At 47.5% G+C, this 12,995-nt stretch overlaps 1 protein-coding gene across 6 annotated transcripts in view; it reads right to left on the reverse strand.

Annotated features, from left to right (window-relative positions):
• LOC138814961 (transmembrane protein 265) overlaps positions 1-9,389 on the reverse strand; it is a 54,637-nt gene extending 45,248 nt beyond the window's left edge. For 3 of the 6 annotated variants that reach the window (XM_070004118.1, XM_070004116.1, XM_070004117.1), the window contains exons 1-6: positions 9,105-9,380; positions 7,351-7,424; positions 4,803-5,065; positions 4,319-4,570; positions 1,124-1,309; positions 302-442 (exon numbers count right to left, since the gene is read on the reverse strand). In XM_070004118.1, the coding sequence (XP_069860219.1) occupies positions 302-442; positions 1,124-1,309; positions 4,319-4,570; positions 4,803-4,856 (633 nt within the window). In that variant the 5' untranslated portion in view covers positions 4,857-5,065; positions 7,351-7,424; positions 9,105-9,380. Of the gene's footprint in view, positions 1-301; positions 443-1,123; positions 1,310-4,318; positions 4,571-4,802; positions 5,066-7,350; positions 7,425-9,104 lie in introns of all 6 variants that reach the window. The other 3 variants (XM_070004115.1, XM_070004114.1, XM_070004119.1) reach the window with 2 other exon arrangements.
• Positions 9,390-12,995: the final 3,606 nt, after the last annotated feature.

The raw sequence follows: 12,995 nt of genomic DNA on the forward strand, positions 1-12,995 counted from the left end.
CTAGTCTTGAGCAAAAAGCAGCTCAGGGACAGTGCCAAAGCCCTGAGTTCAAGCCCCAGGACTGGAAAAAAAAAAAAAAAGGGAAAAGAGGTACTGGGCCCTTAGATTTTTAAATGTAAAGGTGGGAAAGATTTACCAAGTATTTCCTTCTTCCTCAGCACTCCATACTAGAAAAGTCCAAAACAATAATAGTTGCTTTAAGTTGCATATTCATACCTCAAGGAAAATTTTTGATCATTCCTACTAACATGCCAACCTACACTCCTAAGGCCACTTCCCTCTCTCAATTTCTACTATTTACCTTCTCAACATTGCTCCAGAACTGCCGGACATCCTTGGCCATGGTGGAAGCAATTCTTCGAAGCTTGGCCTGCTCCTCCCTCCGAGCCCGTTCTTCTTTCTGCCGCTGTTCCTCGTGGTGCCTGATCACCATGCGTACCACCTATGGCAATAAAGACCAAACATAAAAATACTCAAAGCCTCTGGACACTGGTGGCTTATTCCTGTAATCCCAGCTACTCAGTAGGCTGAAATCTGAGGATCACAGTTCAATTACCAAAAACAGCCAAAGGAAGTAGAACTGTGGCTCAAGTGGTAGAATGCTAGCCTTCTGCAAATTAAGCTCTTGGAACAATGTCCAAGACTGGCACAAAAGAAAAAACAAAAAAAACAAACAACTGAAAAAGGCAAAGCTCCTTATCAACCACCCAACAAAAGGCAAAGAAATCAATCCAGGGAAGCCGGGTGCTGGTGGTTCATGCCTGTAATCCTAGCTTCTCAGGAGGCTGAGATCTAAGGATCATGGTTTGAAGCCACTCGTGGCAGTAAAGTCCCCCAGACTTTTAGCTCCAATAAACTAATCAGAAAAAGCCAAAGTGGTGCTGTGGCTGAAGTGGTTGAGGAGTAGCCTTGAGCACAAAGAGGCTCAGGGACAGCGTCCATGCCCTGAATACCGACAAAGAAAAAAAAAAACAATGAAGAGGAAAAAAATCAGGGATGTAGGAGCTTCCTCTTAGTGCTACAAGTAGCAAAAAGGACCACACTGTTCTGTTTGGTTTCTTTCCAAATAACCCAACTATCAAAGGAAAGCACACTTGAAAGGTTGACCCAGTTGAGTACATACCTTACGAGCCACACCCCGTTTCCATCGGCGCTCCTGAGCAAAGTCAGCAGAGAGCCACTGCATCTCCTCACACAGATAATCCCAGTGGCCTTTTGGCCGTGGAGGCTCTGGCACCTTCGGTAGCCTCTTCAGTGACCAGAATCCCTCCTTCCGAAGCTCAGCAATCCGAGTCTCAATTTCAGCTTCCTAAGAAGGGGCAGCTAGGTCAATCAACAGTTCCTGAAGCTGGGCACTGATGGCTCACACTTGTAATCTTAGCTACTTAGAGGCTGAGATCTATAGATTGCAGTTTGAAACCAGTCCAAAAATAAAGTCTGTGAGACTCTTATTACAATTAACCACCAGAAAACCAGAAGTGGCACTGTGGCTCAAAGTTAGACAGCTAGCCTTGAGTAAAAAAGCCCATGGACGGGCTGGGAAGGTGGCTCAGTGGTAGAACGCTTGCCTTGCATGCATGAGGCCCTGGGTTCGATTCCTCAGCACCACATAGGCAGAAAAAAAAGCCGGAAGTGGTGTTGTGGCTCAAGTGGTAGAGTGCTAGCCTTGAGCTGAAGAGCTGGGGGACAGTGTCCTGAGTTCAAGCCCCATGACCGGACCCAAAAAAAAAAGCCCATGGACAACACCCAGACCCTCAGTTCAAGACCCATAACTGATAGGGAAAAAAAAACAAAACAAAGTTCCTGGACATAAAAGCTGAATTCTTAAGCACTTAGAGGGCTGTTTCATGTTCTCCTCAGATGAAGGAAAAAGGACCAAAGAGATTAAAATCATTTCTCTGACAGAATGGAGCTAAGAACTGGGAATCAAAAACAGGTCTAAGAACTCCAGACACCAGATTTCATGCTTTTTCCATTATTCCACACAATATTTGTTTGTAACCCATGGACATGAGTGAGAAACATCTCCCAGAGAAGCAAAGAATACAAGTATCCTTTTTTTAAATTCTATATAAAAGGGCTCTTTAAAACAATAGAACTATATTTCCTCAGAGTAATGTTTAAGCTGTATTAGGCTTATAAATTTGTTATAGAGTCTAATTTATACAATCATTTTTGCTTTCAAATATACTTTTAAGGTTGCTAGCTTTGTAGCTTCATGTTAGAACATTTGCCCAACACATATAAGACCAGGTGTTCAATACCTACCACAGAACAGAAACAAAATAAACACCCTTACCCCTCCACCCCCACAAAAAAATGGTTGCCAACACTGCTTTTCATGCAAAAACTACTGAAAAGCTATATATGACAACAGTGGTTGGGTATAACAAAAAAATTACTAAATTTAAAAAAAGGCTGGGGGCACAGCTAAAGAGAAAAAGCTCCCACCAGTTGCCAGTGGTTCATGATTATAATCCTAAACTACTGAGAAGCCTGAGATCTGAGAATGCCAGTTTACAAAGTCAGACAGCCCAGGCAAAAAAAAAACTGGACAAAGTTCCAATTAACTAGCAAAAGCTAGAAGCAGAGATGTGGCTCAAGTGGTAGAGCATCAGTCTTGAATGAAAATGCTAAGCCAGAGTGTCAGCCAGAGCTAAGACTTGAGTTCAAATCCCAGTACTGGCTCAAAAAAACAAACAAAAAAAAGAGGGGCTGGGAAGGTAGCTCAGTGGTAGAGTGCTTGCCTTGCATGCATGAGGCCCTGGGTTTGAGTCCTCAGCACCACATAAGCAGAAAAAGCTGGAAGTGGCGCTGTGGCTCAAGTGGTAGAGCGCTAGCCTTGAGCTGAAGAGCTGAAGGACAGCACCCAGGCCCAGAGTTCAAGCCCCATGATCGGCAAAAAAAAAAAAAGAGGCACAGCCCCAAATTCAAACCCAAGGACTACAAATAATAGCAAAAACCTCAGCACAGGGCCAAATTGCTGATATACAACTATAATCCCAGCACTAGGGAGGCTGGGATAGAAGCATTACAAGCTGTAATTTGGAAAGGGAAAATCCCTCAAGATAAATGTTAAATTGGGGAAAATGATAGAGATGAGGCAAAGAATTAGCCTGATGGTGGGAGGACAAAATAAAGGAAGTCATGGATAGCAGTGGATCTCGAATTTAAGCATGCATAAAATGACCTGAAGTTTTAAAATATTGCTAGGTATCATCCCAAAATTTTAAATGAATAGTACCAAGAATATGTATTTCTAATAAGCTTCCAGGTGATGCAGAAACCCAGGGACTACCACACTTACCACTGGATAAACTTAACAGGCAGCAGAATAGAAGTAAGTAGAAATTAGTAAGTCTTAAGAGCATCAAAGTTTACAAAGTACTTTCATGTCTAATTCTTCCTTGAATTTTAACTTCACTATAAAGCTGTAGATAAGCACTTGCCAAAAATGTGCTCTGTTTTCAATCCCCAGAAAATCCCAGGAAGAAAAAAACACAAGCATGGTAACAGATATGGTAACAAATTTTTTTTTTTTTTTTTTTTTTTAGTGTCAGTCCTGGGGCTTGAACTCAGGGCCTAGGTAGTGTCCCTTAGCTTCTTGCGCGCACACGTGTGTGCCTGCGTGTGTCTCTCTCCCGGGGTTTGAACTCTGGGCCTGAGCGCTGTCCCTGAGCTCTTCAGCTCAAGGTGAACGCTCTACCACTTGGGCCACAGCGCTATTTCTGGTTTTCTGGTGGTTAATTGGAGATAAAAGTCTCATGGACTGGGCTGGGTTTAAACTGCAATCCTCAGATCTCAGCCTTCTGAGTAGCTAGGACTACAGGTGTGAGCCACCAGTGCCCAGCTTGTCCCTAAACTTTTGTGTTCAAGGCTAGTACTGTATTACGTGAGTCATAGTAGAGCCACTTCATTTTTGGTGCTTAATTGGAAATTAAGAGTATCACAGGCTTTCCTGCCTGGGCTGGCCTCAATCCAAGATCCACAAATCTCAGCCTCCAAAGTAGGTAGGATTACAGGTATGAGCCACTGTGCCTAGATCAGATATCTCTATCTTAAAAATATCTGGGCTGGGGATGTATCTCAGTAGCAAAGCACTTGCCTAACATTTATGAGGCCCTGGGTTTGACAGAACAAAATAAATAAAAGGGAAAATGAATCTTAGAATTTAAGCATACACTTAACAGGACATAAGCTAAGATAGAGCCTATCCCCTAAATCTACAAGAAACAGAGACATGTAAAATACCCATGGGACACGACTGAGTATTAAAAGATGACTCCCAAGAATCCTCACAGACTTTCCCAATACGTACATGCTTGGCTTGCTCTGCAATTTCTGCATGGCTCTTTTCCCACTTTGGGCCCTTATTAGCCAAGTCAGCAGCCTGGGGTAAGCTGAGCCCTTCCAGGGGCACTGTGGCACCATCTGAGGAGCCTGAAGGTCCATCCAAAGAAGAATCTTGAGCTATGTGCTGGGGGGAGATGCCACCTGCCCCACTAGAGGCTGGGGAACTAGATGAGGCAGGGGACACAGGATTGCTGCCTGTCATGCCGTCCGACACCATCTAGAAAAGAGGAAATGATGGAAAAAAGTATCAATTAGCACGTACTGTTTTATGTATATTATTCTATTCTAGTCCATTGAACAAGCCAAGATGTTTGACACACTACAGTTCTATCCATCTGAGTACCCAAGATTCTCTAGACAAAGAGGCTCAGTTAGGACCTGCAACTTCTGATTCAAAGCCAGCAACGCACAAAACAGAAATAGAAATGGAACCATTCCCACTTTCAAACCTGTGTCTGTAGAATTGGGAGCTGAGGATGAGCAGGGGAGGGGCTGCTCTGCATGGTCCCACTCCCAGGCTCCTTGTTGGATGCCTGAAGAATAGCTGGGTTGTTATTACCACTGCTGCAGGCCGAGGGGCTGGCGTCCGGCTGCAGGGCATACTGGGAGCTGGCCTCATTCTGGGCCACCAGCCACCGGGACCCGCCTTCCAGGGCCCGGGGCCCACCAGGGCCTCCCAGCCTCTGTTCAGGTCCACCAGTCTCTGGAGCACCTAAAAGTAGGATAGAAATGAATTAAAGGACATTGAAGTTGTTTGGCTTATTGTGGGTGCTTGTTTTTTGTTAATTTGTCAGTCTTGGGGCTTGAACTCTGGCCCTGGGCACTGTCCCTGAGCTCTTCAACTGAAGGCTAACACTCTACCACTTGAGCCACAAGCACCACTTCTGGTTTTCTGAGAGGTTTATTGGAGATAAGAGTCTCACGGAACTTTCCTGCCTGGGCTGGCTTTGAACCATAATCTTCAGATCTCAGCCTTCTGACTAGCTAGGATTACAGGCTTGAGCCACCAGCACCTGGTATGTGTGTTTTTTGGTGCCGGTCCTAGGGCTTAAACTCAGGACATGGGTGCTGTCCTTGAGCTGTTTTGCTCAAGACTAGTGCAAAAAGGGCTGAGTTCAAGCACCTGTAACAGTATTAACGTATGTGCATGCATACACGTATACAACCACATACAGAATTAAAAAAAAAAAAACACAGGAAAAGCTGGGCGCTGGTGGCTCACGCCTGTAATCCTAGCTACTCAGGAGGCTGAGATCTGAGGATCGCGGTTCAAAGCCAACCCGCGAGACTCCTATCTCCAATAAACCACCAGAAAACCGGAAGTGGCGCTGTAGCTCAAGTGGTAGAGCGCTCGCCTTGAGCTGAAGAGCTGAGGGACAGCACCCAGGCCCAGAGTTCAAGCCCCACGACCGACCAAAAAAAAAAAAAAAAAACACAGGAAAACATTATGGTAAACACAGTAGTACTTGCACGCACATATAGCTATTAGGGAAGTTTCAGTGAAGGAACTGAGCCTAGGAGTTGATGACCAGCCTGGGAAACATAATGAAACCCCATTTAAAAACAATAACACACCAACAGCCAGGCACTGGTGGCTCACGGCTGTAATCATAGCTACTCAGGAGGCTGAGACCTGAGGATTGCAGTTCAAAACCAGCCAAAGCAGGAAAGTCTGTAAGACTCTTATCTCCAATTAACCAGAAAACTGGAAGTAGTGCTGTGGCTCAAGTGGTAGAGCGCTCACGTAGAGCTGAAGAGCTGAGGGACAGCGCCCAGGCCCAGAGTTCAAGCCCCATGACCGACCAAAAAAAAAAAAAAAAGACATTTCTAAAGCAATAAGATCCTTTTTCCTAACTTGTGAACCAGGTACCTTTCAAAACATACAAAATGATTATATAGTTTCTCCCAAACACTGAAAATAAAAGTATGTAGAACAAATCATTGCTTGAAATGGGACTTAAACTCCAATATTATCTCTATAAGTTCAAAAATGAGATTCAAAGAAAACAAATAACTTAAGGGCTAGGTAGTCTCATGGTAGTTTCCGAGGCAATCAGGTTTTTCTCAACCCATCCACAGTCCCAGTTTGTTATCAGTATCAAAAATCCCTAATAGCTGGGCTTGAGTGGCTCAAGCATGTAATCCTACCTACTCTGGAGGCTGAGATATAAGGACTACAGTGCCAAGTCAGCCCAGGTAGGAAATCCCATGAGATTTGACAATGAACTACAAAAACAAAAAACTGGAAATGGAGCTGTAGCTCAAGTGATTGAGCACTAGGATTGAGCAAAAGAGCTCACGGAGCTGGGCACTGGTGGCTCACGCCTATAATCCTAGCTACTGAGGAGGCTGAGATCTGAGGATTGTGGTTCAAAGCCAGTCCAGGCAGGAAAGCCTGTGAGACTCTTACTTCTAATAAACCACCAGAAAACCGCAAATAATGCTGTGACTCAAGTGGTAGAGCGCTTATCTTGAGGTGAAGAGCTCAGGGACAGTGTCCAGGCCCAGAGTTCAAGCCCCATGACCAACAACAACAACAAAAAACAAACAGCTCATGGATGGAGCCCAGGCCCTCAGTTCAAGCCCCAGGGCTAGAAAACAAAGACAAAACAAAATAAAAAGCCTCCACAGAAATTCACATGCAAGGGGCTGGGAAGGTGGCTCAGTGGTAGAGCGCTTGCCTTGCATGCCAGAGGCCCTGGGTTCGATTCCTCAGCATCACATAAGCAAAAAGAAAAAAGCCGGAAGTGGCACTGTGGCTCAAGTGGTAGAGTGTTAGCCTTGAGCTGAATGAAGAGCTGAGGGACAGCGCCCAGGCCCAGAGTTCAGGCCCCACGACCGGACCACCCCCCCCCCAAAAAAAAGAAATTCACATGCAAATATTTCCATAGTTCTTGAGAGCAAAAACCCAGAAATATAGAACTGTGATTCCACTCATTTCATACACTTTTTTTCCATTAGCATCAACATATAAAATGGTATCTAAACACTCCTCACCTGTGTGAGCTGAGACCACACCCCCTGTGAAAGTCTGCACTTCCACGGTGCCGCCGTAATGAGAAGGATCACACCTAAAACAAAATGGAAGAAAACCAGAATTGAGAAATAAACACACAGTAGTGCTCACCAGTATCTCATGCCTATAATCTTTGCTACTCAGGAGGAGGCTGAGACCCAGAGGATCATGGTTCAACATATACAAGACTATCTCCTTAACAATAAAATTCTGGGCTGGAAGTGTGGGTCAAGAGGTAGAGTATCAGCTCTGAGCAAGATGGAAGACTTGAGCTTAAGTTCAAGTACCAGTATTGAAAAAAAAAACCCTCATATTTGCCAATGTTCATCTAAGTTTATAATGTGCTCCAGATTCCTGAGATTTTTAAATATTTCCCAAATCAGCTGGCAAAGTAGTAGGGAAGGCTCATGCTTCAAAAAAATAAAAGCAAACTATATTTTGTGAACAGAGAATTTGCTATTCTTCCTGTAATAGGAACAGCGAAGAAATGATGCATACATACAAGATCAAGTGTAAAAAATGTTGCATACATACAAGATCAAGTGTAAAAACCTAAGTGTAATAGAGTCCAATTGCAGTGTGGACAAACTTAAACCAAAAATATGCCATGTCCAGCAGCTCAAAAAAGATGCTGGCTACCTGGTAGCTTGCTTTCCTCAACAATCAGGATACAAGAATGGAATTCCCAGGAGTGCTCCTGGTTACAGGAGAATCTACCCAGGATTCATCTCAGAACCCTTTTAATCCTCTACCGGCTCCACAAGATATTTCCTGAAACCCTAGCACTTCATCGAGAAATATTAAAGAGCTGGCAGATGTGAGGAAGGCCTCACAGCGAAGGACCATGCACCGGAAACAGGCAGGGTTAACCCACACAAGGCCCGGAAGCGTTTTCCCAGTGTTTAAGGAAATCCCTTAACCACGGTGCTGCCTTGATTCGCTCAACCTCCACAACAGATTCCTAGGACCCAAGGGAACCAGACTCCCAAGAAGCCTGAACTCTTGACCCACCCTTCACCGCAGTCTCCCCAACCCTCCGACTCGATGACCCGACGTGACCTCTAACCTCGGCCCAAGGTGCCACCAATCCTAAGAGTCCCGCCCTCTCCAGGACTCCCACCCCACCCAACGTGCGCGCCAGCCTGGGGGAGGGGCCTGCGCGTGCGCGGCTGGAGGCGGAGCAAGCCGGCGGCGCGCACGACCTGGGGGCTCCCGCCAGCACCCAGACCCACGCGCCCAAGAACCGCCGGACCAGGCAACCCCTCGTCCACGCACGCCAGGACCCCACACACACACTGCCACACGGCCAAAGGCTACGAGGAGAGAGGGCTCGTGCCAGGTCCAGTTGCCCAGACTGGACACGATGGGCGTGCGCCCCGACTACGCGTCCCACGCCCCCCTTCCTCTTCCCGCGCGCCCCTGAAGGGGACTGAGGTGGGCGGGCAAGAGCGCACCTGGGTCCGTCCTCAGGACTCGCTCGCTCAGGCACGCGTGCGCAGAAGGGCGCGCGGGGAGTGGAGACGCGCTGCGGTTCAGCGCCTGCCGGCTAGGCCGCCCAGCCTGTCTCTATGGGCGCGCGCCGACAGCCTCGCGCACCGGCCCCGGGCCCCGGCAGGAGGTGCGCGCGCAGCACCCCGGGAAGGTGGGAGGGAGGCGGCAGCGGGGATGCGCGCGCAGTTGCCGGCCGGGGGAGGGGCACTGTGGGGCGTCCGCCATCTTGTCTCCCTCTTCTTACCTGCGTCCTCGGGGGCGTGCGCACCACCCCCCTCCCGCCGAGGAGGGGGGAGGGCCCCCTCTTGACCGACGCCTTCACGGCCTTTTAAATTCCCCGGGGAACCGCGGCTACGGCCGCCGCTTTGCCTCCACTGTCTCCTCTCGCGGCGCGGAGACGCAGGCAGTGTGCTGAAGAAAAGGGAGCCCCCTACTCCCAGCGAACTGCCGCCGCTGCTCCCGAGGCCTCACCAAAATGGCCGCCGCCGTCTCGGCCGCCACCACCACCAACCACAACCAGCACGGCTCGCTACCGCTACCGCCGGCGCGGCCGGTACTCTCGCGAGAGACAGTAACTGGAGGTTGGGGGCGGGGAGGCTCGCCTGTGAGCGTAGGGCGCTGTTCGGCGCGCAAGGCACGCTGGGAGGTGTAGTACGCCCCCAGGCTCGGCGCGGTCCCGCACCAGCCATCTCAACCCCTGCGACTGAAGCAGTCTCGAGCTGCATTGCGGGTGCCACCGCCGCTTCCCTTTCTATTTCTTTTTTGTAGATCAGCCAGTGAAATGAAGAAAATTAGCAGTGGAGATTGGCCCTTCCGACTCCGACGGCAGCCCGCTTTTGCAGCGTTGCTGCTTTTTATGAAGATGGTTTCTCGATAACTGCCAAATACCGGCTCTATCCCTTAGCAAACTTTCTAGGGTTAAGAACCCCTTTGAGGGGCTGGGAGGGTGGCTCAGTGGTAGAGCGCTTGCCTTGCATGCATGAGACCCTGAGTTCGATTCCTCAGCACCACATAAGCAGAAAAAGCCGGAAGTGGCGCTGTAGCTCAAGTGGTAGAGCGCTAGCTTTGAAGAGCTGAGGGACAGCGCCCAGGCCCAGAGTTCAGGCCCCACGACTGACAAAAAAAAAAAAAAGAACCTTTGAGGTCAGGCGCCGATGTCACCTGCCTGTGATCTTAGCTACTCAGTAAGCTGAGAGCTGAGGATTGCAGTTCGAAACCAGCCCAGCCCAGGCAGGAAAGTCCACTACTAGTGAACTACCAGAAACGTAGAATAGGTGGCTAAAAGGTAGAGTGTCAGCCTTGAGAGAGGAAACTGTAAGGAATAGAGCCCAGGTTCTGAATTCAAGACCCAGGGCCCATGGGCACAAAAGACCCATGGGCACAAAAAATAAAAAAAAATAAGAAGAAGAAAAGCCGGGCAGGAGTGGCTGCCACCTGTAATGTTCCCTCCAGAGGCTCAGATCTGAGGAGCAACCACTGACAGAAGTCAGTCCAGGCAGAAAAGTTCAGATGAGACTTATCTCCAATTAACCACTCACAAACCAAAAGCAAGCTTTGAGCAAAAAGAGGCTCAGGGACAGTGCCAAGACCCTGAGTTCAAGCCCCACGACCGACCAAAAAAAAAAAAAAGCCCAGGCCCAGAGTTCTTCAGCTCAAGGCTAACAGTGTACCACTTGAGCCACTTCCGGTTTTCTGGTGGTTAATTGGAGATGAGAGTCTCACGGACTTTACTGCCTGGGCTAGCTTTGAATCGCGATCCTCAGATCTCAGTCTCCTGAATAGTTAGGAGAATAGAAGAGTAAAGATAACTACCTTCAACTACACTATTTTGGTGCATTACTTCTTTTACCTTAGCAGTGTTACAGATAGTTGATTTTACCAGTGAACTAGGGGCTGGGAAGGTGGCTCAGTGGTAGAGTGCTTGCCTTGCATGCATGAGGCCTTTGGTTCGATTCCTTAGCACCACGTAAGCAGAAAAAGCTGGAAGTGGCACTGTGGCTCAAGTAGTAAGGTGCTAGCCTTGAGCTGAAGAGCTCAGGGACAGTGCTCAGGCCCAGAGTTAAAGCTGGGAGTGGAACTATAACTTTTTGTTGTTGGTGGTGGTCAAACTCAGAGCTGGGCACTGTCACTGAGCAGCTTTTGCTCAAGACTAGCACTCTACCACTTGAACCACAGCACCACTTACAGTTTTTTGTTTATAGGTACTGAGAAATCAAACCCAGGGCTTCATTAATGCTAGACAAGCACTTTACCACTAAGCCACATTTGTAGCCCTGGAACTGTGACTCTTTACCTTGAGCATTAAAACCCTCAGGGGGGGCTGGAAAGATAGCTCAGCGGTAGAGTGCATGCCTTGCAAGCATGAGGCCCTGGGTTCGATTCCTCAGCACCACATGAACAGAAAAAGCTGGAAGTGGCGCTGTGGCTCCAGTGGTAGAGCGCTAGCCTTGAGCTGAAGAGCTGAGGGACAGCGCCCAGACCCAGAGTTCAGGCCCCATGGCCGGCAAAAAATAAAAAAAATAAAACCCTCAGGGGCAGCAGCCCAGGCCCTAAGTTCAAGCCTTTGTACTGACACACTAAAAGTGAACCCATTTTCTGAAACAAAAACCTGATCCTCTTTCCTTCTGCTTTGAGGAAGTGAGCCACCATCCATCTAGTTGGTCAAACTAGAAATGAAGGCAATGCCTTCTTCAACTGGACAGCCAGCCACCAACTCTTGTCCACTATACTAGTTTATTTCTGCTGCCAGTCCTGTGGCTTGAACTCAGAGCCTTTGCACTGTCCCTGAGCTTTGTTGCTCTACCACTTGAGCCATAGTTCCATTTCCAACTTTTTGGTGGTTAGAGATAAGAGTTTTATGGACTTTCCTGCCAGGGATGACTTTTTGAACTCTGATCTGCAGATCTCAGCTTTCTGAGTAGCTAATATTACTGATGTGAACCCTAATCTTCAGATCCCAAATTTCTGAGTAGCTAGCATTACTTGTGTGAACCCTAATCTTCAGATCCCAGCTGAGTAGTTAGCATTACTGGTGTGAAGCACAGATGCCAGCCTAATTGGTTTGTTTTGTTGTTTTGTTTTGGTAGTAGTAAGGATAAAACCCAGGGTATTGAGCTGGGAAGGTGGCTCAGTGGTAGAGTGTTTGCCTTATATGAATGAAGCCCTGTGTTCCATTCCTCAGCACCACATAAGCAGAAAAAGCTGGAAGTGGCATTGTGCCTCAAGTGGTAGAGTGCTTGCCTTAAGCTGAAGAGCTCAGGGATAGCGCCCAGGCCCAGAGTTCAAGCCCCATAACCAACAAAAAAAAAAAAAAAAAAGCGGGGCCTTATGCTTGTTAGGCAAGTATTCTTGCATCTTATCATTTCTCTGTTGTTGTTGCTAGATGTGGGGCTTGAACTCAGGGCCTGGGAGTTGTCCCTGAGCAATTTTGTTCAAGGATAGCACTCTACCACTTCTAGCCACAGCTCCACTTCTACTTTTTGAGTGGTTAATTGGAGATAATTCTCACAGGGACTTTTCTGCTTGGGCTAGCTTCAAACCACAATCTTGAGATGGATTACAGGCATGAGCCACTGGTGCCCAGCTTCTATTTCTCCATTTTACTCATTTCTCTCCCCATCCTAAGCCCTGGATGATTTGTAATTTATGACATTTCCAAGAATTGACTAGTAAAACCTCATTCCCTCTACTATGTATTTTATTGTGTGTGTGTGTGTGTGTGTACGCGCATGCGAGCGCACGTGCGTGCCCACGCTTGTACTAGTCTTGGACTTCAGCTCAGGGCCTGGGCACTATTTCTGAGCTTTTGTGTTCAAGGCTAGTGTTCTAACACTTTGAGTCACAGTTCCATTCCTGGCTTTTTTGTATGTATTTAATTCCAGTCACTTGCTTGGGCTGCCTTTGAACCACAATCCTCAGATCTCAGCCTCTTAAGTGGCTAATATTACAAGTGTGAGTCACTGGCCCTTGCAATACTTTTATTATTCACCTAGAATAGAAATGGGAGATAAACTTACAAATGGATTTTTCAACCCTTGGGGAATCAGAGGTTATGGACATTATGAGGGGGAGGGATAGGCTAATAAAAGAGGAATATTCATGTCTTCTAAGTGTAGATTCTCAGCCCCACCCACAC

The sequence above is a fragment of the Dipodomys merriami genome, unplaced genomic scaffold, assembly GCF_024711535.1.
Source record: "Dipodomys merriami isolate MVZ:Mamm:240054 unplaced genomic scaffold, mDipMer1.0.p SCAF_62, whole genome shotgun sequence".
In the NCBI taxonomy this organism is placed as follows: domain Eukaryota; kingdom Metazoa; phylum Chordata; class Mammalia; order Rodentia; family Heteromyidae; genus Dipodomys; species Dipodomys merriami.